Source organism: Desmodus rotundus, chromosome 4, assembly GCF_022682495.2.
Source record: "Desmodus rotundus isolate HL8 chromosome 4, HLdesRot8A.1, whole genome shotgun sequence".
NCBI classification, from domain to species: domain Eukaryota; kingdom Metazoa; phylum Chordata; class Mammalia; order Chiroptera; family Phyllostomidae; genus Desmodus; species Desmodus rotundus.
The window spans coordinates 39,696,883-39,722,400 of record NC_071390.1 but is presented as its reverse complement, the minus strand read 5'-3'; the positions used below and the strand labels follow the sequence as shown (position 1 = coordinate 39,722,400).

The 25,518-nt window shown below is 40.3% G+C and overlaps 1 protein-coding gene and 2 pseudogenes across 5 annotated transcripts in view; 1 reads left to right on the top strand and 2 right to left on the bottom strand.

The window, feature by feature from the left end:
* The window catches only part of JMJD1C (jumonji domain containing 1C), a 249,118-nt gene extending 232,542 nt beyond the window's left edge, over positions 1–16,576 (top strand). For all 5 annotated transcript variants that reach the window (XM_024561194.4, XM_045195974.3, XM_071221226.1 and 2 more), the window contains 7 exons: positions 383–473; positions 1,184–1,314; positions 1,617–1,739; positions 6,218–6,357; positions 7,794–7,970; positions 15,222–15,353; positions 15,667–16,576. In XM_024561194.4, the coding sequence (XP_024416962.2) occupies positions 383–473; positions 1,184–1,314; positions 1,617–1,739; positions 6,218–6,357; positions 7,794–7,970; positions 15,222–15,353; positions 15,667–15,756 (884 nt within the window). In that variant the 3' untranslated portion in view covers positions 15,757–16,576. The remainder of the gene's footprint in view (positions 1–382; positions 474–1,183; positions 1,315–1,616; positions 1,740–6,217; positions 6,358–7,793; positions 7,971–15,221; positions 15,354–15,666) is intronic.
* A 105-nt stretch (positions 16,577–16,681) lies between these two features.
* LOC112305320 (dnaJ homolog subfamily A member 1-like) lies at positions 16,682–21,329 on the bottom strand (annotated as a pseudogene).
* An 82-nt stretch (positions 21,330–21,411) lies between these two features.
* LOC112305505 (large ribosomal subunit protein uL16-like) lies at positions 21,412–23,271 on the bottom strand (annotated as a pseudogene).
* Between the last annotated feature and the right edge of the window lie 2,247 nt (positions 23,272–25,518).

Below are 25,518 nucleotides of genomic sequence, written 5' to 3'. Positions count from 1 at the left end.
CTACTCTGGTCTCCACACTTAATTTCCTTTGGCCATAAACAAGTCTTTTAATTATGTTCGTTTATATCACAACGGGAATTTTTTGGCAACCCCATAAGCCTTAGGAAATTGAATCATGAAATTTATGTAAAACACTTTGAAAATCAAAAATGTAATTTTAATAACAATTATAGAAATATTTTTAAAAGAATTTATGTACATAATGAGCAAAAGTCTTAAAACTACCTAAGTATATGAGAAATAATGCCAATATATAAACATATATTAAGTACCTACTGTACAACAATTGAATTATCATTTACTTTACATTTCATTTCTCCAAACATTATAAAAATAAAAAGACAGAGATTATCTTTTTAGTAATTAACTGCATTCTTTATAGAACGGCAAAAAACGAAAAGTGGAGAAACAGTTGTTTTAAAATTGAAAGATTGCCCTTCAGGAGAAGAGTTTAAGACTATGATGCCAGCAAGGTATATCTTTTGAAACTTCTTTTTTTTTTTTTCTGTTTTTTAAGATTTTATTTCTTTATTTTTAGAGAGGGGAAGGGAGGGAGAAAAAGAGGGAGAGAAACATCAATGTATGGTTGCCTCTCACATGGTTCTCTCCGGGGACCCAGCCTGCAATCCAGGCATGTGCCCTGACTGGGAATTGAACCGGCAACCCTTTGGTTTGAAGCCGGTGCTCAATCCACTGAGCTACACCAGCTGGGGGAAACTTGCTTTTTTTTTTAACTTTTAGCATTTTGAGGTTGAGTTGAGATGATACCCAAATCAAGGAACAAAAAAATGTGACCTTTAGGCATTTTCTTACTCAATTAAAAATAAATAACTAAAATACAAAACTGAATTTCTGTAGTCTCAGCAGAGGAGAGTGTTTATGTTAGGTCAGTAAAGGAAAGAATGCTCATGTCAAGGACTTGGGGCCCTATTTGAGACTTTCCTGTTCATGGAGCTTTTAATTAGTCGTGATTAGGTAACATTGCAGTTGCAGTATCACTGCTATTCTTTGCGTCCCATGTGTTACGCATTCATTTAAACTTTGAATGAAGTCACAGAAAGTCTTACCTATCAAAGACCTTAAGGAAAGGTTGTCCTATGTTTGGATCAACTTAAAAATTATATATTGGAATGCATGTAAAAATGTAAGTTTTTATTCAGAAGAAGTCAATGTTATTTTTCAGATATGAAGATCTTTTAAAAAGCTTGCCATTGCCAGAATATTGTAATCCAGAAGGAAAACTGAATTTGGCCTCTTATTTGCCAGGATTTTTTGTACGCCCTGATCTAGGACCCAGGTTGTGCAGTGCCTATGGTACGTATATATTTGCATTTCTGTTGACTTGGAATTAATTTTAACTAACTTCTGTTCAAAGATAAGTTGTCTAATTTATTAGGAGTTAATTGACAATATATAGTTAAATACTTGCTATTCCTTGTAAAATATTTCCATTTTCTATTGATGTGATTTTTATGAGACATTTCATCAATTGTGACTTTTGGGGACAGGTTTTGGAACAAGGAGAATAAAACTCAAATTACAATTATGTTTCCCTCATAGAGCTGATTTGGGATGTGTAAAAGAGTCTGTCGAGTAACATTTTATTTCATACACAGGTGTAGCTGCTGCTAAAGATCATGATATAGGAACAACAAATCTCCATGTTGAAGTTTCTGATGTTGTAAATATTCTAGTCTATGTTGGCATAGCAAAAGGAAATGGCATTCTCTCAAAAGCAGGTAAAGAAACTTAAAGAACATTGGTGCTTGGAATAACAGTTGAATAACCACCCACACTAGTATTATCCAGAATGTGTGTTAAAAGCAAAGATTCCAAACAGAATTATAGTGGATATAGGGATATTCTAATCTTTACTATTTGAAAGTGATTAATTTATTTCCCCGTCTTTTTACATAATAGGAGTTATAATTTTTAAAATGGATTATTTGTTTGTTTGCTCCTTTCCTATCATTAAATATTGTGTTACTAAAAGTAGACTGTGAAGTTCATGTATAAACATTTATTAAAGAATAGAAACCAAGCCCTAGGGCTCTGAAGATGACTTTCCCCCCCTCCAGTGTCATTTAGAAGGGGCCGTGTCTTTTAAGTAGAAACAACATTTCTATCCAATATATAGGTTTCATATTCCATCCTCTGGATTTCATTCTGAAACCTTGCTCCATCTGTTATTCTCTTTATAGATGTAGGTCTTTAAATTTTCCCTCTCGCTGGCTTTTTTCTTCAGAGTAGGAGCACAGTCTGGACTATTCTTTCTCAAAAGAAAGGCTCCTTCAGACCACATCTTCCTTGCCACCATCCTGTTGCTCCTGCCTTCAGAGCAGATTCTTTGCTGTGTCTTTCACATTTCAACTGAATACAGGTTGGTCTTTGTACCTGCCACCCCCGTGAAACTACTCTTGCTATGGCCATCACAACAGAGTAATTCAGTAGTTTCTTTCTGGTCCTTTTATTATTTGCCACTTCGGTAATAAATGGCACTGTTAATCACTGCTTGGTCTTCACATACTGGCCTTGGCTCCTCTGATACTTACTCCCTGGTTCCTAACACTTTAAGGAGTAGCAACAGACGTTTGCAGTGTAACAGACTTTATTTCTCTCCTTTTTCTAGTTTACATGTACTTCCTGTGAAGTGGATGGCTTCCAGCCATCACTTAGATCATCATCTCTGTGTTTGGAGCTCATAATGCACCTACAGTTTAGTGCCTAGGTGCCAAGGACATGGGGTTTTATTACAGTATTCACTGAACCTTTCTCTATATTTGATAGCTTCTATAATACCCATCCTAAATTCCCCAAAAACTATGGACACTTTTTACATTCTTTCTCAGCTCCCTTTGCTATTGATTATAATAGACAAACACTCTTTGCCTCCCCACCTCCCAAGGATTTAAGGGTCAGGGATACTCGAGTTGTAATCCTAGCTCTAGCACAGAAATGTGAGCTGTGATTGAGATTACCTACCCTTTCAAAGCCTGCGGTGCCGCAGGGGTACTTGTCTTCCCCATGCTTCATTGTTCGTTATTCACATCATCCCCTATAACACTTAGTCTACAATACAGAGGTTACGCGTGCTTTTCTCTATTGTTCTTTCATGTCCATAAATGCTGGAACGAACTTATTTTTGTTTCTGCACACCTCCCATCTCTCATTTGTAGCATAATTTTTGGTATTTTGCAAAAACATTAACATTTTAATTCTTTGGCTTTCTTAAAAGTTTTTGCCAGTTTTAATAGGTGGTCACAGAAAAAGGAATGTCGTAGGGATGTAATAATGTTTAAAACACAACAAGAAATACTGACCTACTTAAACTACTCACTTTTTCTTGTCCTCCATCTACAAATTCCTGTAATTAACCTTTAAAGTGTAACTAACTCAGATTGTCATCTGTCCCTAGAAGTCTTCACTAATGAAAATAAACTTTCTCTTCCTTGTGAGAATTTTCTTTAATTTGCAGAGCCATAAAATTTAAAGAAAAATAATTGAAAAAAATGTTGCCTAAGGTTACTAAATTATAATTTTTTAAAGAAAACACATTTGAAAACCATCAACTGTAATTTTCTAAGAGAACACTTTATAAACATACATTACACAGATAACATTTGAGAACTGAATCAGTCTTTGTGAACCTTTATACTCATGTGATTTCACTTACAATGTGACAATTTTGTTTATTTCCCTACGTTTATTAACACTCTCTTTTACTCTGTAAGGTCTCGACTGTGTCTTTCTTAATTCTAATCCCCAACATCTTGGACAGTGTCTGGACATTGTAAACACTTAGTAAAAGTTTGAATTAAGAAACCCTTGCAGCCAATTTTATTTTTTTTATTTTTATTAAATTATATTTGATTGATTATGCTATTACAGTTTCCCCAGTTTTTTCCCCATTGCACCAATATACCTAGCAGCCCCCATTCCCTCAGGCAATCCCCATACCATTGTTTGTGTCCAGGGGTCACCCATAGATTCTTTGGCTACTCCATATCCTTTACTTTATATCCACATGGCTATTCTGTAACTACCTATTTGTACTTCTCAATCCCCTCACCTCTTCACCCATTTCCCCACACCCTCTTCGCATCTGGCAACCATCAAAACGCTTTCTGCATTCATGGTTCCATCTTTGTTCTCCTTACTTCCTTAGTTTGTTTTTTAGATTCATTTGTTGATAGATATGTATTTTTGCCATTTTATTTTTCATAGTTTTGATCTTCTTGTTTTTCTTGAAATCAGCCCCTGTAATATTTAATATAATAATGGTTTGGTGATGATGAACTACTTTAGTTTTTTCTTGTATGGGAAGCTCTTTATCTGCATTTCCATTCTAAATGATACCTTTGCTGAGTAGAGCAATCTTGGCTCTAAGTCCCTGCTTTTCATGACTTTAAATACTTCTTGCCAGTCCCTTCTAGCCTGCAAAGTTTCTTTTGAGAGATCAGCTGACAGTCTTATGGGAACTCCCCTGTGGTGACTAACTGCTTTTCTCTTGCTGCTTTTAAGATTCTCTTTAACTTTGGCGTTTTAATTATGATGTGTCTTGGAGAGGGCCTCTTTGTATCCATCTTATTTGTGACTCTCTGCTTCCTGGACCTGTATGTCTATTTCCTTTACCAAATTAGTGAAATTTTTTTCAAATAGATTTCCAGTTTCTTACTCTGTCTCTTCTCCTTTTGGTATCCCTTATGATGCAAATGTTGGATTGCTTGAAGTTTTCCCAGAGGCTGCTTATACTATCCTTGTTTTTTTTGATCTTTGTTCTGATTGGTTGTTTTTTACTTCCTTATGTTCCAAGTCAGACTGGTACTTGAGGTGCACCTGTTGTGTGGGATGAGTACCCCCTCCTCTTGTAGTTGAACCTTGATTGCTGTGGCAGCTCAATGGGAGGGATTTACCCAGGCTAGCCAGCTTCAAGGACTGGCTGTGACCACTGACCACCAATTCCCACCCTCCATGGAGAATCAGCTGTGTGGGTACAGGGTAGCAGTGCTCCCACGTGGTCTATAGTTGTCCACTGGGTATGTAGGCCTTGGGGTTTTCTGGGTAGGGCAGGCCAAGGTCAACCCCCACCTGTGTTTTGCCCAGGGCTACCCTGCCTGAGCTATATAAAAGCAAACTGAGATGGCTGCTACTTGTGCTTGGCTTGGAATTTCCCAGGCAAAGCCAATCATGAATTTAGGCTGGTTGCTGCTAGTGCTGGGCATGGGGGCTGGGGGCTCACTGAGGCAGGCTGTTGGGTGTTTGAGGGGATTTAGGAAGTTGTAAAGCATGAGCCAAGACCAGCCATTCATATGGAAAAGCAACTTGGGCGGGCCTGTTAGTTGAGTTGGATGGAGTCTGTGGGGATCTCCAGTGTGGGGCAAACTGTCAGATATGGCACCCACCTACTGGCTCTGTTGCTCTGCTGGGGGAGGGTTCAGAAAAGGGTCAGTTCCCTCTGCCCACATTTCTGTCTGGGAGAAGGCTGTCCCCCAGCTCTTACTTTGATACCAAACACTTCAGTTTCTCCTGGTATCCCTCTGGTGCCTTTCAACTTGCAGTCAGTTTTGAAGATAAAACGCTTTTATTGTCACAAATTAGGAAACATCTGATGTATTCATTGCAGCAGGCAATAGATTTCTTCTCTTCAAATAACAGTGCTTTAAAATGTTCACTGTTGTGAAATTAGGGATTTAGAAAAGGAGACCTTCCTATATTTCACTCAGTAAAAACCAGTTACCATTTTTTCTGTCATATATATGTATATATGTCCAGTTTTTAGTTTACTAACATTTTAGAAGAATCATCTGATGTTTCCTCAAAACCACAGCTCATGGGGCATTTGCATTCGATTATAGATTAACCAATAATAAGTGAGATCTCCCAGGAATTAGAAGACATTTTGGGTTTATGTGCTCTTTAAGAATCCCAGTCTAGTGAGGTAATATACTGCCTCTCATAGATCAATTTTAGGAGACTTGGCTTTCTGTTGGTAGTCTATACTGACCAGTTTCAAAATGCTCTCTTGGCCCTGGCCGTGTGGCTGGCTCACTTGTTTAGAGCGTTATCCCTATACACCAAGGTTGTGAGCTCGATCCCCAGTCAGGGCACATACAAGAAGCAACTAAATGAATGCATAAATAAGTGGAACAACAAATCAATGTCTCTGTCAAATAAATCAGTTTATTTTTAAAAAAGAAAATGCTCTCTTGTGTTTCAGGAATACTCAAGAAATTTGAAGAAGAAGATTTGGATGACATTTTAAGAAAGCGATTGAAGGACTCAAGTGAAATACCTGGTGCTCTGTGGCATATTTATGCTGGGAAAGACGTTGATAAGATAAGGGAATTTCTTCAAAAGGTATAATTTAGGTTGCAAATAGTTTATCTCTTCACCTTGAGCAAGGACTAAGTCTTAATTTATAACTTCATTTTGCATTCAATATAAGACCATTAAATAATTTTTGATGGTGTGGCTTCAGCCCTGGCTGGTGTGACTCAGTGGATTGAGTGCTGGCCTGGGAATCAAAGGGTCACCGGTTCAATTCCCAGTCAGGGCACATGCCTGGGTTGCAGGCCAGGTCCTCAGTAGGGGGTGTGCAAGAGACAACCACACACTGATGTTTCTCCCCCTCTCTTTTTCCCTCCCTTCCCCTCTCTAAAAATAAATTAATTAAATCTTAAAAAAAAAAACTAAACTAAACTAATCTGTGGATGAGTCAGATGTTAGTTACCCTTGGTGAAAAGTAGTGAATGGGAAGTGGGATGTAAAAATGAATGTATCATAGAAATATCTAAACAATGTAGGATCTTTATTTTATTTTTTTATTGATATTGTTTGCTGTTTACCTGGGGAATACTGTTCTATCATATCTGATTGCTCTGATACTTATTTGAATAGAGTGGAATTTGAGTAATCATACCTTTAATTTAGTTTTTCACATTCATGAATGTTCACAATCATCTGAAATAATTAAACCCTTTGTTCAAATATTTTGTAAATTTTGTAATTATAGGGATTTCTTTTAAGGAGCCATCATTGCTGCTTTTCTTCTTATATGGTCCCTGTGATCTTATCCCAGAGTACCTACCAGTATTTTAATTTAAAATATTACAAATCATGCTCTTTAAAGCAAATGATTATTCAGTGGATAGTAAAGGGTCCTTTGAAATTGATTTGTCAAGGGTCAGAGGTTTACTATCAAGGTATTTATCTTACAAGGTATACCTACCTTAAAAAACAGCAGGATCAAGAAATATTTATGAAGTGCATACATGTGCATGGTTCGACTTTTGGGGGAAAGGTACTAAACTAAACTTTTCCTCATGTCTGCATTATACTTTTTTTTTTTTTCCTCCATCCTCACCTGGGGACATGCTTATTGATTTTTAGAGAGAGGGGTAAGGAGAAAGGGAAAGAAACATCGATGTGAGAGAGAAACATAGATTGGGTATCTCTCCCATGTACCCTGACCTTGGAATGAACCCACAACCCTTCTGTTTCGGGGATGATGCTGAGTCACACCAGCCAGGGCTCTGCATTACTCTTGAAACAATTACAAGGAAGGAACCAAATGGATATAAACTTCACAGTGGGAGGAGGGATGAGAAGGGACTATGATTCACTTTATTAACAGCATATCAGTGTGCAGTTATTTTCTCTAACTTAATGTCAATCCCTACATAATATTCTGAGAACAGAAGACTTGTAAAGAAAATTGAAATTTAACAGAACAGGACTTACCATTTCCCTTAGTTAAATTGGAACATATATTTTCATTTTAACCTATGTTTCAGATTTCAAAAGAACAAGGCCTTGAAGTTCTACCAGAACATGATCCAATACGTGATCAAAGTTGGTATGTGAATAAAAAGCTCCGCCACAGACTGTTTGAGGAATACGGTGTCAGAACCTGCACTCTCATTCAGTTCCTCGGTGATGCCATCATCTTACCAGCCGGAGCTCTTCATCAGGTACATAAAAACTTGTAACTTGTTTGAACATCGGTCATATTTCCGGTTTTGCATTGTCTCTGATTTAGTGGATTGAAATCTAATTTTTAAGACTTTTACGGGGGGAAAGATATAGCAGGTCCTTGAGTGATGTTTTATTATGCCATAGGAATTTAACTCTTATTTGTATCAGTTAGCCTCTGGTAAAATTGGCTTCATTACATATGGTTTTGCTTAAAATCATAGAACCTATTGACAACATTAAGTGCAGACTACTGTGTTATATATTCAGTTCTCCGTAGTTGAAAATTTTCCATGTGGGGGGGTGTATTAAGAGTTAGAAATCGTACGTTTTCTAACACGCTAAGTATGAGTAGAATGAATTATTGACTAGACCATTTCAAAGCCCAGGCTTTCAGGGTACCTCCTACCTTTCTTGAGTTTGCCAACAGAGCAATAACATCCAAAGAAAAATGCTATATAATTTTTATAAATGTTGATCCAGAAAACTTGAAAACTAAAACACCAAATCTTTGTTTCCGTGGCTTGACTCTGTAACACCTGGAAGAACGGTACAATTAGATGGTGAGTGTGGAGGCTGGAATTAAAAGCATCCAATAGATTCCTAGAACTAACCGGAGCTACTACAGACCAACCTAGGCCAGGCAGTAACAGAGCGTACAGAGGAAACCCAAGGACCCAAAAAGCTAGTTTGCCTCAAAGTTTATTCCATAACTCTTCCTAGTACCTGGCAATTGAGATGTATGTTGTGTGTACTTTTAGCAAGGGAAGTTTCCCACACTTTCTATAACTGTATCTGCAATTACTGCCTGTTTAGCATTTGTGACACTATTACAATAGCACAAAAATTCTTTAAGTTGTAATAGTTGCTTAGTTTTTAAGATGTCAGGTTTAGGGTTAGATTTATCATTCTATTTCTCAAATAGCATTTATAATAGCAGAATATAAACAGCATAATAAATACATACCAGCTTTTTCTCTATATTAACTTCCTGGGGAAATGTATTAAACATATTAATAAATAAATGTACTATATTAAATTTTTTTTTATTTTCCCATGGACTTACATGATTAGCTTGGGCATGTTGGATCATTTATGATTCAGGTTTAATTGTGATTTACCCCACATATAATTTTTTTGACTTGCTGCTTATCAGAAAATGGCGAATCTCTATCTAAATGGAAAATGCTCTCCAAGAAGTGGCCTATTTAAGAGAACAATACAGTAAATCTTTTTATAAATAGGAATAATTCTTTGATAATACAAATTCTTACTCACATATTCAATTTATCCACTATCCATTTTCTCGGTGTTGCATGGATGATGCAGGTTGGTTTTCTTTTTTCTTTTTCTTTTTTTTTTTTTTGGAACAATTTGTTTGTAGTAAACCCCCCTGTACCCTTATTTGAGAGTACAGTTCAGTAAGTTTTGACAGATAGGTGACAACACAATTAAAATATAGAACAGTTCCATCAGTCCGAGAAACCGCCTCCTGCACCTTTTTAGTCAGCTTCTCTCCCCACTCGACGTTCCTACAGGCACTCACAGTTTTCTGTCCCTGTAGAGCTGCCTGTATAAGAGTGTCACGATTGTTACACTGTGCAACATGTGGCCTGTGGGTCACTCAGCGTAATGCACTTGCGTTTCCGTCCATATCGTGTGTGTCAGTAATTGTTTCTTTTTTATTTCTGGGTCTAGTTGTTCATTATATAAATGTGCCGAAGTTTTTGTTTGTTTTGTTTGTTTGTTTCTTCATTCACCAATTGAACATTTCCATTTCCAGTTTGGGGCAATAATAAAGGCACTATAAACATTCACTTAAGGTATTTGTGTAAGCATAGGTTTTCACCTCCGTTGTGTAAATACGGAGCAGTGGGATTGCCTTGAGCGTGATAAATGCGTGATTAATTTATAAGAAACTGCCAGGCTGTTTCCCAAAGTGGCGGTGCCATTCTCCATTCCCCAAAGCAGTATGTGTGAGTTACATTTCCTCTGCTTATTGTCAGTTTGGTTTTAAGTGTTTGAATAAGTGTGCATACGTGTCTCATGGTGGTTTTAATTTACAATTTCTTAATATCTAAATATGTTGAGCATCTGTTCATGTTCATTTATTTGCCATCTGTAACCATCTTGGTAAATGTGTGTTCGAATATTTTGTCTGTTTTTGTACTTGAGTTTTCTTCTCACTGAGATATGAGTGTTCCTTATTCTACTTACAAGCACTTTATCTGTTACGTACTTTGCAAGTATATTCTCCCTGTGTGTGGCTTGTCCTAACAGTGTCTTCTAAAGAGCCATTTTTAAACTTTGATGAAGTTCATTGATCAGTTTCCTTCTTTTATGTATCATACTTTTATTGTTGTATTTGTAATTTTTTTTTCCTATCCCAAGATCACAGAGATCTTTCATTTTCTTTTAGAATTTTTATAGTTGTTATTCTTACATTTAGGTCTGTTTATTTTTAATTAATTTTTGTTTATAGTACAAAGTGTAGATCAAGATTCACATTTTTTGCATATGGATATTCAGTTGTTCCAGTACTGTTTTTGAAAAGATTGTTTTAAAAATATTTTTTCTTTTGAAAAGTATAATACATTGCTATGATTTTTAAAACTTCAAACATTGTAAAAGAGTTCACAGTGAAAATTTGTCTTTTCCTTAAATCTGCCCCCAGTGCCTGTCCTCCAGAGGCAGCCACTGTTACCACAGAGATCCGTGAGTGTACATGTCTCTCTGCTGCTGCTCCTTTCTCGTAAGCAAAGTTGTCCTGTAAAAAAGTTTAGTTCAGCCCTGGCTGGTGTGGCTCAGTGGATTGAGCACTGGCCTGTGAACCTGAACGTCGCCGGTTTGATTCACCATCAGGGCACATGCCTGGGTTGTGGGCCAGGACCCCAGTTGAGGGGGTGGGAGAGGCAACTGATTGATGATTCTCTCTAGCATCAGTGTTTCTCTCCCTCTCCTTCTACTACCTCCTTTCCCCTCTCTCTAAAAAGAAATGAAATCTTTTTTTAAAAATTAAAAATAAAAGAAAGAAAAGGTTTAGTTCACGTATTAACTGTGCTTCAAAGCCTCCCAAGGCCCTAAACAGTCTGTACTTGTATCCTGTTTGTACACGCCCACGTGCACACTCACACACCCCTCATTCCCATGCCCGCCTGTCCCACTGCTCCTCTCCTGATCTCTTGTCACCTTGCCCTCTGTCGTTTTCACGTACACAGAGTATGTTCACACTCCAGGGCCTCTGCACGTACGAATTCATTTGCCTGAAGTTCTTTTTCCTCTCAGATATCTGGTAAAACTTGCTTCTTTGCATTCTTTAATGCTTTTCTCAAAGGTCACCTTCTCGGTGAGGTCTTCCCTGCCATCCTAGTTTAAACCAGCAAATTATGTACCCCATCTCCCTGTCATCGTTCCTGCTTTGGTTCTCTTCATTGTTGTCATTACCTACCAATATGCTTCATAATTTATTTAAGTTTGTTGATTGTTTTTTAACCCCCCCACTGGAATACAAGCTTCGCGAGGACAGGAATTTCCGGGCTGGGTTTTCCGTTGCCTTCTCCCGTGCCCAGAGCAGTGCACTTAAATGTTCATGACGCCCGAGGGCCTGAAGATGTGTTCTCACACAGCATTGTTTTTACACAAATTACAGATGAAAACAAAATTGTGACTTTCCATAACTTTGTTCACATGTATATAATTTTTATTGACTTTATTATATATAATTTATTTTTGTGTGTATAGTACTCTGTAGAAAAATGCAAATTTTGGCCTCTTCCTATTATTTCAGAAAGTTTACTTAGGTTGGACTCAACTCCCAATTGTGACTATACACGTAAGTACGTAGGAAAATGTGTTCTGAGATGTAGAAATTTCCCTTAGATGATAGAGAGTAAATTTCATCTAGGTAAAAAGATAATTATACTCACAGAGACTGAGGCAGCATGTATGTGTTAGACTGGCAGATTCTGTTCTGAACCTCACCACTAAATAGGTGAGTGTTCCAAGACACAAACCTCCGTGCTGTTTACTTCGGCGCAGATTGGCTGGTTGTCAGCGGGGGAATTTCAGCCGCGCTCCCCGCTCGCACATGTGACGTGCGGTGGCAGCACGGGGACCTGCCCTCTGTTGAAAGGGTGTGGTTAGTGACTCAACAAGCTGTGGTGATGTGGTTGGAGAGGAAATTAAAAGGAAGAACTCTATTCACGATACTGAGTTGGATTTGAGATGCATTATTATTTACAATTTATTTAGTCCTTAGAGGTCCTGAAAAATTTTCTTTGATGGCTTCAATGCTTGCAACAGACTACTTGTGGCCCTTAAAATAACCCCACACTCTGAAGTCAGTACTTCTCTCACTTTAGTGTACTTCTCATACTTTAGCAAACACTAGAATTTCCTGGAGGACTTGGTAAAAAACACAGATTGCTGGGCCCCGACCCCAGAACATCTGACTCCGTGGGTGTGAAGAGGGACCCGATATACTACATTTCTAAAAAGGTCCCAGGTGGCACTGATACTACCATCTGGGGACCACACTTTGAAAATCACATCAATAGGTGCCTTCGAAAACCCAAAACACCTACAAAAAACCTGTTTCATCATAAGGAAACTGCATGACAGGGCCAGCAGCACTAAGGGAACAGGCGCCACATTCTGTTCTTTGACTTGTCATCACGGAGCACTTTGAGAGGCCCAGCAGAAAACAGGAAGCTCTGTCCGTGCTGGGGTGTTCCGATGAATGCCTCGGCAAGCTGGGGTAAAGTATACAGATGCAGCTCCCTTTAAATTCTAACCCTAGAGTTGCAGGCTTTACAAACCTTCTGTTGGCTCCTACAGGCGCGGCTCAGTTGGCAGGGCCGCCTCCTGCCAACTGGGAGGTCGCAGGTTTGATTCCTGGTCAGGGCACATGCCTGGGTTGTAGATTCAGTACCAGTCAGGGCGCATGCAGGAGGCAGCCAATCAGTGTTTCTCTCCCTTTGTTTCTTCCTCTCTTCTCTCTCTAGAATCGAGAAAAGAAAGAAAGTATATTTTTAATCTGTTGGCAAATGTGAAAAATCTGTGAAACCCCTATGTCCCTAGATGGAGCAGGTGGGCCCCGACCTCCAGGATTTAAGTTGTCTCATCTCGGGTACCTTGAGATTTATAGTACCCTTGATTTTAAATGGCAGTTTTTTTAAAAATTAACATAAAACCTTCTGTGATAAAATTGCCCTTAACTTTCAATGTATTGTGTTTGGTCATTTATAGTGAGTTCATTCATGTGACTAAAACTACTTTGGCAAAACCTTTAAATTCTTAAGTTCTCGCAAGTAAGTTGCTGTGTATACACGACAGTCACAGCATCAAGATAATAACCTTCTTACTATGAACAGGAAAACGTTATATTTTCTAATAACAACTGATCCTTTAAGACAAGTTTGAATAAAACAGTCTATCAGTATCAAGTAAGTGAAACGTAAATGACTGAAAGATGGCCAAAAGGAAGGGTTAATGGAATGAGAAGTTTAGATGCGTTCCCCTTTAAAGCTGAATCTTGTCTCTCCAAACTAACCCTTAAATCTTTAAGCCTAATAAATCAGGTTGAGGTCATTAGGAAACATGAATAGCATCTTGTGAGCACTAATAAAAGTCACTGTTCGAAAGTTATTTTAAGGCATCCGTAAACTGGCAAAGGCTTACGGAACCAACTTTTCAGAACTCTGGAGTCTAATCCAGGACTGGCATCAACCAGGGGACTGCTGAGTGAAGGGCAGCTGATTTGGGGCATTTGCGGAGGTCGCTGGCTGACCGCTGAGATGACAGAGCAGGCGTTAGGGGCCGCACCTGACAAGGAATACAGTCCTTGTGAAGTGCTTTGGAAAAAGCCACAAAGTGGATGGCTGTAGCCCTCAACAATCAACAGCAGCAGAACCTGAGGCGGGGGAGAATGAGATTTGCACTTACCATGTTATAATGTCCAGTCTCCAACAAAAAGTTACACGACATACACAGAAAACGGGAAAGAATGGCCTGTTCTTAGGGGGAAATAAAACAACAGAAGCTTTCCCTGGGGGGCCCAGAGTTTGGACTTGGTAGACATTGCCACATTTAACATAGTTGACTTAAAGTCTATGAGCTGAAGGAAAACGGGAGAGTGGTGTATAAACAAAAGTAGAATACCAATGAAGAGAGAAACTATAACGCTCTAGCTAGATGTGCTAAAATGTACATGCTAAAACTGTTGAAGGACTTAACCCCCGGGGCATGTTTAAAAAAGCAAAAGGCATAGAGGGTATCTGGAGGCTGTGTATGCTGGTATGACCTGAGTTAATGTGGGCCTGTAAAGCGTGCGGTAGGCAGGAGGATATCACCAGAGCTGGATTCCTGTTGACCTGCCATGTATTGGCTGATTTATCTTGGAACAGGAGCCAAACCTCTTATCCATAGTTTCCTGCTCTGCGAAATACAGAGCATCTGTTCTGCAGACACCCGATGAAGATCCAGTGAGACCGCACAGCAGTGCTGGGTTCTATGAAATAGCGAAGTGTGTGCAGTCAGCTGGTACATGTTCAATCAATAACAGACATTTACCAGCTTCTTGTGAAACCCGTTTAGTCGGGAGAGAGGCAGCCATTGAAAAACAGTTGAACTGACGCCGCCGGGAAACTGAAGGATACCTTTAATTGGGTAACATGAAAGAAAGGCAGAAATAAACAACATCCCAGCCTAATTCTAAAACTCTTCTGGTCAATATTATTTGTCTAGAGCAACAGTTTTCATCCCAGTTCCTCACAAATAATTCAGTTTCATTTCCTTTTCTTTCATTTTCTCTCTGGTCCAAAAGTTGGCAGCGAAAGGACCAAAGCTAACAGCCCAAGGAGTGACAGCAAACACCCAGGCCGGTTGCGCTGATGAGTAAAGCAGATCCTTTCCAATTAGCACCTTTTTTTTTTTTTTTTTAAAGTAACACCAAAAAATCCACCTTAACAAAATCGATGATTTAGGATCTGTTTATCAGCCTCTGAAGGATTCCTGGAAACATTCTTATCATCATTTAAAAATACTCAATTTACAAAGTCACTTTACATGAAGTTTTTCAGTGCTAGAACTTTCCCATAAAGTGTGGTCTTCTGCTTTGAAATGCATTTAATGTTTTGGAGAAAATACTATAAGTTTCTGGTGAATTGTCCTTTGTGTTTACTATTATAGGCAACTTTGCCTTTCTTTACCCCCACCTCCTAAAATTTACACTTTATTCTCTTTGGGGATAGGTACAGAATTTTCACAGCTGCGTTCAGGTAACTGAAGACTTTGTGTCTCCAGAACATCTTGTACAGTCATTTCATTTAACACAGGAACTGAGACTTTTGAAGGATGAAATCAATTATGATGATAAACTGCAGGTAAGAGCGGCCGTGTCGCCGGTTTTTATGTTCAGAGAGATGATACGTGCACAGCAGCTTAGGCAGTCGTGGCCTTGTTTGTCACCTTAGGGTAATGGCCAAAGATTGACACCAATAAGCACCTAATTGTATAATTTTTAGTGGTCCTGATTTTAACTTTTCGTTTAACAACATATTTTAACTCTGACACTTACTTCTCTTGAATTTGACTTTCCTTTAAAAAAATTTTTTTAATACAACAGTTTTCATTTATTACTTCATTTCCAGCTAAAGTGAGTAGAAATCTAGCATAATTCTAAAACATCTCTTTCAGGTTAAAAACATCTTATATCATGCAGTCAAGGAAACGGTGAGAGCTTTGAAAACACATGAAGATGAGACGGAGGATATGGAAGAGAATTAGGTGTGTTCCAGTTTGCTGGTTTTAGGCCATCGAAGCAGGATTACTTACTCGTGAGCGATGATAAGCGTATGCACACTGACTTGAGCTTCGTGAAACCATCAGTGCCAAGGAATTCTCTTTGTAGTAATTACTTGTTACTGACGCCACAGCAGTATAGCACCAGTCGCAGCTCCTATGAGAAAATGTTAGTTATTAAAGCATTGAAAAAGCAGCACTTCACAGCTGTTTTTGTATTATAGTGTATATGATGTTTGTGAAAATGCCAGATTTAAAATGATGTATTTATTTTTGGAAAAAACGAAATTCTATGTTATATTGTTGATCAAGTGTAAATGTGACCTTGTACAGTTTACTAAAATAACCGATATTTTTCACTACATTGAGACAGTTACTGTGAGAACAGGACACGAACACCAGCTACGCCTGCACTTGGGAAACTGCTGAACCGCACAGCGTTCATGTCATAATCAGAAAATTACTGCCAAATAATTGTAAAAATTGTAAAATACAAAGTATATAAAGCAGATACTAAATACAGACACTTCAATATTTTGTTGAAGCTATCGACTGTACAATTAAACATTTTCAAAAGGTGTAATTTATTTAAAATTGTCTCATTTTGCTAAAAATTTATGTGAACTTTTAAAGCTAAATATTAAACTTAATATGCTGTGTAAATATATACATACATACATTTAATGATGTATTTTTTTAAAACATTGACTTGCTTTTATTTGTTAAGTGCAAGTGTTACATATGGCTTTGTACATTGAAGTTGAAAGGGGTTTTACATTTTTCATTAAAAGGACTTTATCAAAAATGGGCTTGCTTCTTCCTAATCAAGGTGACTGTCAGCATTTTCTTGTGACATTGTGTTCTTTGCTGAAACATTTCCCCCATTGTCTTTTATTCTTACAAGCTCTTTTCAGCTTTCTTCAGACTGGGCCATAACAAGTAGGTGCCTCAGCTTACTTTTCCTACTGGCCCAACTAGAAAGAAAAGAATACAGGGAGCTCCATCGTTTTCATCCGTGAACACATTTAATTGAAAACAGAACCCACTCATTAATTTTAAAAGCTACGATTATGAGAGTATGCAATTTCAAACCAGTTTTCGCAGCAGAGATAGCTGCCAGTAACTGTTGGGGGTTGGAGGAGGAGACGGGAAGCAGGTGGCAGGAAGAGCCTGAAGTTTGTCCGTCTGGATGGAATATAGTTTTTCTGCTTTCTGTGTGACCTTGACAAGTTGCTTTAATTTAGAGTCTTGACTTTAATAGATGACTGCTGTTAATCACTGGATTGTTTGAGGGTCACGCAGTCCTACCATTTGAATTTTACTGGAAATATGCAGCCCTCCTGTGGCACTGCAGAATATTGAGGGGACCGCCGCCTTTTTTCTTTTTTATGAATTGGGGTGACAGTCACAAAATTACAGTTTCCTGTGCACAGTTCTACAACACACCGTCTGTACACTATTGTGTTCTCCCAAGTCAACTCTCCGCCAGCCTTTTCTTCCCACTTGGGAAGCACATACTTGAAAAGGAGAAAGTGGTAAGCCCACACTGTAACCTCGCAGGTTACGTAGTTTTTATCTGTTAATACACCATCTTTTGGCTCCATGTAGGCTATCGCCCCACCCTCCTGCCCCCGGCACAAGGGTTAATGGGATGGATGACAACTTTTCTTTTGGCTAGGGGGGAGGAATTTAGGCTGATGAATAAATAGTTCAAATGATTATAAGAACTTCCTTTGTAAATTTCAAACTTTTTTTTTTTTTTGCTTTGTGATCAGTATATTAAGGAGACATACATACATTTAAAGAATACTTGGATTCTGGTATCCACATTTAAGTTTGTGAATGTGACTTTTAAACATACAAGTAAAGCTATTCATAATCTGTTCTACTGCCAAGATTATATTACAGTTACTTTGGAGCACAAGTTAAATGGTTTAAAGTATAAGCCTTTGACATACTTAAAAAACAAAGTGTTGCAAGCCCTCTAAAAACTGTATTATGATAAGCCCCTTGTTTAGAAAGTTATTTCTGTCACTGTTACCACAGACTAAATTCTACAGCATGCCATTTTCAACTAAATTGAGGCAATAGAATAAACAGAAGCATCACAATCCCACTTAATACAACTTAGATCAACACTTCCCTACAAATTAAGTTCTTTGATTGCCAGTTAGTTTTATTTTCAGAAGCTTAATAAGTAAGGTTCATACACTGAACTCAATACATACAACCACTTTCTGTCTAAGCCAATCCATACAGTACAGAGCTGGACTCAGTTATTAACTAAGGTAAGACCTAATAAAGGCAGAGGAAGAAAAATTTAACTAGGAGTTTACTCTTCACTTAACTTAAAAGCACTACTGTAGTTCAGTGTTTAAAAACAGTAGCAAGTGGTGAGCATATTTTCATTATAGTCCTTGACTCATTCACTAAGGCATATAAAATACCAGCCAGTGTGTGTCACCCTTGTAAGAGGTCTGAGCCACCGCCCTAGGGTGGCGGCTGTCATCCTCAGGTGCTTCTCCATTGTGATGGTGCTGCCTTTCTTGACTTGGGTCAAATTCCACCAGTTAGTTCTACCTGGTCCATTTCACCAGTCTCCTCCTTTTAGTCTTGGAGTTTTTACATCACAGAATGTTTATCAGGAGAGAGCCATTCTCAGGCAAGTTGGCCTTAATTCACTGGTTACGTGACCCTTTTCGTGTGCTCCACGGTAAATTGGCATGCTTTCACTGGGTGCACGCTACGTAGACCCATGCTTGGCATACTGACCTGGATGAGAGCTGATAATTCTGGTTTGGAAGCCACACAGTGCTTCAACCAGCAGTATATCCATAGACATAAAAAGGCCATCTCACAGAGTGAAAACAGTGTAAGCCTGATTTAAAACAATGATTTCTCACCCTGGCCAATGGTTGCAGCAGCATCCTGGACACTGAAAGGTCGCCAGTTCGATTCCCAGTCAGGACACGTACCTTGGTTGAGGGTTCAATTTCTGGTCGGACTGTATATGGGAGGCAGCAATTGATGTTTCTCCTTAACCCTCTCCCCCCCCAAAATAAAAATTTTAAAATAATAAAACAATGATAGCTCTTGGGTCCAGTCCTGGTTCTTGGTCTCCTTAACGGTAATCTCATCTGGTCATCTTCATGCCTTTGCCAATGTGAACTTTAAGAAACCTCTGTTGAACTGTCACCCTTTCATTGGAGTTTTCACATCTATCGTCAGGACTCACCCTGGCACTCCATGCACAGGACCGGATTTGCTGAACTGTTCCTGGTCCTACCTGAGGAATTCTTACTTGCGTCCCAGTACCTCAGCAACTGGGACAGCAGTGCACTGCTCCTTGCCACCTCGGCCTTCACACTTACAAGTCCCATTCTTTTGCAGTTTTTTGGTTGCACCATTGTATAAATCTAAGGTTACTGAGCGCTCATGCACATTTGTTTTGTACCTTTCCTTTCTCCAAAAATCATCAAAGATGTCCTTACTGTTCCACCTTCTTCTTGTCTTTTGTCTTAGAATTCTCATTGCATCAGAAAACACTTTCTGAGCTTGGGAAATCTGTTTAAAGTCTCCATTTGGATTCTTACTGGGGTGGTACTTCCAGGCCACTTGTTTCCTATCACCCTTTTCCGGTCTTCCTGGGCGGCATTGGTTTGACCTCAAACACTGATTTCTTTCACCATTTTCCACAGCCAGTGAGCCGGGGAGGCAGGAAGGAGTGTGTTCATGGGTGCAGTCAGGAGGCCTCCACCCGCCACCTCTCACCACCACGTGTTTTGGAAAGTTCTCGGTTTTTGACTTTCTAATGTATTTTTTTTAATTTGTCCTCAACTCATAAAATGGTATATTTTGCTTAATACTTTCATAGGTTGCATATGATTTAATTATGATGTGAAATTAATCCCAACATAATTCCAGAGTACACTACCTCCTGCTGGTCCCCTAGACGTCTACCAAGAGTCTAAAGCCTGGGTGATTTTCTAAAGCCTGGGTGATTTTCTTCCAAAAGGGTTTCTTTTTTAAGATTTTATTTATTTATTTTTAGACATTGGGGAAGGGTGAGAGAAAGGGAGAGAAACATCTATGTGTGGTTGCCTGTCACGTGCCCCAGACTGGGGACCTAGCCCACAACCCAGGCACGTGCCCTAGACTGGGTATCAAACCAGTGACCCTTTGGTTTTCAGGCCAGCACTCAATCCACTGAACCACACCAGCCAGGGCTTCTGCTAAGAGGTTTTTGCTTTTGCTGTTGCATGAACCACCCATACAACCCCTGCAGAGCAGCTGGAGCTAAGACAGATCACGCCTGTCTGGCAGTGGCTTTCAAAGCAAACTCATCTCATGAAAGTATTCTCTCCATGATCTGAATTCCCTGCTAGTGACCTAATTCTTGGTGAAATGGGGTTGGGGAAAGAAGACCATAATCCTTACATCATTAAAAACATTTGTTGGCTCAGAAGGCTGGGGAGATCCCTGATGGTGCAATTCCTCTGACCTTGTTCCCTCCAACCTTTTTGTTAGCTTAGATGCTCCTCAAGTATGAAAATGTCTGAATATTGCCCATTTCCTCCAGGCAGCAATACAGTATTCAATATGTAGGATAATTTAGAAAATGTCAAGATAAAGCTTATAAAGGGGGACTTGTGTTAAATATTTATTTCCTCCCCACCCCCCACATTATAGTGTAATGTCATTTGGACCTGAATATGAATTCCTTTTTCTGGTTAATAAATTACATTGTGTCCCACTGCGCATTTGGGGATGCAGCACCCATGTAAATGATTGTCTAGTTCCCTGTTACTTCCCTTTGGTAGATGGGATATGAGTTTAATGATGTCTGGGCAAGTGCAGTGACCTTCAGAAGCGTGCTCTCACAGCTCCAGTTTACTGTGTGTGTACACACACTATAGACATGGATTCAGAATGTTCATTTCTAGGTGCCAACCTACCACAGATGCTCTCCCAGACCAGATCAGGATTGTCAGCCACGGGAGGAAAAGGAGTGATTTAACTGGTGCTATTCAGTACCCTACGCACTACGAATTGGGATATAGCAAAGATACAAAGCTGTATCCTACCAGCTCTGCCACGCAGACTCAGACTCAGACTTTTCCTACTACAAAAGCTATGACACCTTGATAGTTACTCCCTGAAACCATATGGAAGGTACAGGAACTGAGTAGTATACCAAGTACTTCGGCTCTCACATCAGTCTGGCTTTTAATGAAAGCAGTGATGTCCAAACAAAAACGAAGTGTTAGCAAGCTCTTGGCCACTGGCTGCACACAGTGAGTTCCCCTTCTTGACTTCAGATTTTCACAACTGACTTCAGCTGTTCAGCTCTCTGTAAACCAGCCTAGCTTTTCTGTGTCTGGTCTGTGAAAAACACCTTGGCCCTAGCCCTAGATGGTGTGGCTCAGTGGATTGAGTGCCGGCCTGCAGACCGGCAGGTTGCTGGTTCGATTCCCAGTCAGGCACATGCCTGGGTTGTGGGCTGAGTTCCCAGTTGGAGGGCGTGAGAGAGGCAACTGGTCGCTGTTACTCTCACACATCACGTTTCTCTCCCTCTCTCTAAAAATAAAATCTTAAAAAAAAAAAAAAAGACCTTGACCCTGGGGTCAAAACCAAGGATGGGTGGCTGGTGAAGGATGGGTGGGTGTTGGGTGTTGGATGTGTGGGTCATGGGACCAAGGTAGGTCATACAGGTTTACTAAGTAGGAGCTCGTGATAAAGGGCACATAGGGATCACTTCCCCCCAGCCACCTGGGCCTTGCAAAGCATATAGAAAGTATTTTCCATTCCTCAAAATCATAACCTGAACCTGGCCCTCACTTTCAGGACATGGTTAGGACAATCCGCACAAGCCTCCCCCAAATTATGTGTCCTGCCATGACGCTGACCAAACTTACAACTTCTCCCCTCGATTGACTCCATGGGTTGCCTTATGCTGTCCTCTCCCTAGCAAGCCGCTCCCAGCCCTCTGACCCGGTGAGTCACTCCTTCCGGGAAGGCGGCACCACCTCCGTTAGCTTTAGTGGAAGCAGGTGGTGGTTCATTAAATAACCTGGTGCTTGTATTCAGATTGCATATTAAAACTGAAAGGTTTTTGCCTATACATGTCTATAAGCCACTCAAATATAGTTATTTACCAAAGTATTTAAATATTAGTGACCAACTAAGGATTTTTTAACTGTGGCCCACCAAACCACCTTTGACCCAACAAGTTCCACACTGTCCACTAGATGGCACTGCGCATCAGCCGTGACCGTGAAAAGGACATAATCCCATCTGAAGCAAAACAGGTAATTCTGAAGAAATGTAAACAGCCACACCACTTGCTCTTGAAGAGGTCTCCAAATGGGCTACACTGGGATTATGGCAAAAACATGATAAAGATCATTTCTAATTCTACATATATAACCTACTAGTCTAGAATGTTCAGTAACTAGCTAGTACTGCAGTTCCTGTCTTACGTTATGCACACCCTATCTATGGCAGACTGCCTCACACTAGCATCTTTTCAAACAACGAAACTTTAATCCCAACTCCCCAGGAATGAAAAGGGATCCCAGAGAAAATGGACATTAGGCTTTTTACAAGTGGGTGTAAGAATGAAGTCAACCTTCACCGCGTAAGCCCCAACTTCTTGGGAAGCAGAGAGGCTGAGGGGCAAGTGTGGTACGTGTGCCAGAGGAGAAACCCGTTGTTGTTGACAGGGAGGAGGATTTGTTGGTGGGTGTTAAGGTGGAAGCGGAGACTCATGCGTGCAGAGCCCACCATTTTTCCAGGGGACCAACATTGGAGATATATTTGACCCCACAGCCATCTGGGATGAGCCACTTTTCAGCCACCATGTCTTCAAATTCACCTGCATTAAACTTAGCAAAGCCCCACTTCTTGGAGAGGGGGATCTTCTGGCAGCGGGGGAACTTGAACTTAGCTCTGTGTAGGGCCTCAATCACACGCTCCTTGTTCTGCAGCCTGGAGCAGATGGACATACTGACTTGGCCAATGTGGACCCTGGCCACTGAGCCCAGGGGTTTCCCAAAGGCACAGGACATCTTGTTGATGCGGATGACACGGACTGGGTGGAGCCACACTCGGATGGGAAAGCCATCCTTGCCAATTTTTTACTATGTATTTATTGACACAAATACGGGAAGTCTCCAGGGCTTTGGAGGAGAGCCACTTGTATTCATCTGACACCCTGTGGCCACAGAGTGGGAACTCGTCCACTTTTGCCTTTTCCCAGCCCACGTCAAAGATGCGGATCTTGGCATCAGAGACATCTGGGTAGAAGGGAGACTTTGGGTACAGCTTGTTCTCATAATACCGGTAACACTGGGTGGGGCAGCAGCCCGTGGCGACACCAGGATCTTCGCTGAAGGGAAAGAGCCGAGGAGAAATTTGAATGACCAGGCCCCTTAGCCACAGCAGGAAAACTAAACAAGTCGGCCCCAGTGAGGCCCAGCAAAAACAGCACAAGACTATTAATTAGTCAGACACCCTTACTCTTGGTTCTGCTCCCAATCTGGCACAGAACTTCACACAACTCAGTCTTCTGGGCCTCAATTTCTTTCTTTGTAAAGTAATAGTTCTTAAAAGGCCCTAAAATACTGTGACATCCAAAATCCATTAAAACAAAAAAGTACCTAGAAAGTGTTAAAAGCAGAAAGAATGTATTTAAACATTTTGAATTGACTCACCTAGAGACAAAGTATTTTTTTTCACCATTTCGGTAACCTTGATGAAACACAGACAGTGGCCCTGAAGGAACTATTTAGCAAACACCTTCGGATTCTGGTTTCTCTGAAGCATGGTTCCGAGGAAGTATGGATTACTTGTGGCTACCACAGAAAATAGCTAAGACTCCTACTACATACTACTTACTTTCTGAAATTGTTTTATTTTCATTCTGTGAAAAGCCAAAAATAAAAAATCAGGACTTGGCTTTCTGGGATTTTTTAACGCCCAGTAGACAGCTGGGTTCAGTAGCAAGAGGCCACCACTGAGTAAGGAAAGACACCACCGGCTACATGTCCTGTGCACGCATAATGCATTATTCGGTGGAAGCGAGCTATTCTTAAATACCTTTCAGTGCCTTAGACTAGACTGAGAAGACACAAGAACACCTAAAACCCCAAATATGAGGTGGGCATGTGCCCAGAGGCCAGGTCACAGTTCAGTGAAAAGGTTTTTATGGAAGACACTGCCAGGATGCTGCACAAATACCACGTCACCTTGGTCGGAAGGGACATATGTTCTATGAAGAGACTGAAACACAAAACTTAAAAACCAGGCCCTGGCTGGACAGCTCAGGTTACAGCAGCACCCCGACGTGCCAAGGTTGTGGGTTCGATCCCTGGTCAGGGCACACAGAAGAATCAACCAGTGAGCGCGCAGGTAAGTGAAAAAACAACAAACTGGTGTTTCCCCCACCCCCCCTCCCCCTCACACACAAGCATACATAACTAAGTGGACCAAATCGCTCTCTCTCCTTCCCTCCTTCTCTCTCTACGCTATCAGCTTTAAAAAACTTAGAACCCAGATATGAGTACTAAATAGTGTGAAGTTTCAAAGACAATGAAAAAGATTAGTTCACATGACATGCATGTTAATGGAAAGACACAGAACAAGAGTCCTGTAAAATCCACGTCAAACTGCCAACAGTAATGGGAGAGCAAGGCGGTGGCAGAAAAGGAACATGACTTTGAAAGTATGTGTGTCAAAACTTAACAAAGCTCACTTTTAAAGGAGTAATGGCTAGCCCTGACTGGTGTGGCTCAGTGGGTTGGGCAACATCCCACAAACTGAAAGGTCACTGGTCCTAGTTTGATTCCAGGTCAGAGCACATGCCTGCGGTGTGGGCCAGGTCTCCGGTGGAGGGTGTGCAAGAGGCAACCAATCGATATTTCTCTCCCTCTCTCCTTTCCCCCCTCTCTACAAATAAATATATAAAATATTTTTTAAAATAAAAGAAATGGCTAATAATTTTTGGCACAAACTGTTAAATCTGAAGTTTTTAAGGAAGGTTAGGCAAGCGAAACATTCAACAACACTGATACAGGCACATTAATATAACTTTTAACAGAGAGCAGAACTCTTTTTGAGATATTTTAAGCTGGTTTATTTTTGGTTTTATCTGCAGCAAGATGACACAAATAAAAATGTGACACCTGCATGGTCACTTCGTCTCATCCTACTTCTGCCAGTTTCATCACTAAACAGGTGACCCAACCCTACCCGTCAACCCCACTGTCCGATTTTCTCAGGGGAGGCGGTATGCTATTCCCGCCTGTTTCCATCACTCCCACAACTCCACACAATAAACCAAATCTATGCTTTCAACACACCTAGTGGCTTATGCCCAAATGTGCTTCACCCTCTTACCCTCCTCGCCTTCCCATCCTGGAACCCCTGGACTGTCTGTCAGAGAGGAGAGTGCGCGGGCAGCACCTCACAGCCACAGTGCAGGGGCCCGGCGCCAGGCGTGGGGTGCAGCGGCTCCACCCGAGTGCGGTGCTGCCGCTTTTGTGCGCGCTGGGGCAGGGAAAAGGCTCGGAACCCATTTAGACCTCAGGAACTTCTCTGCTCTTTCACCCTAGTTAAAGGGGAAATGGGACTCCAAACACTGAAGAAAACCTTTAACATACCAAAGTAATCCATCATCTGACAGAATTTCTTCAAATTCCTATTAAAAATTTACAACATAGAAACCATACAAAACTTGCTTTTCAAGTA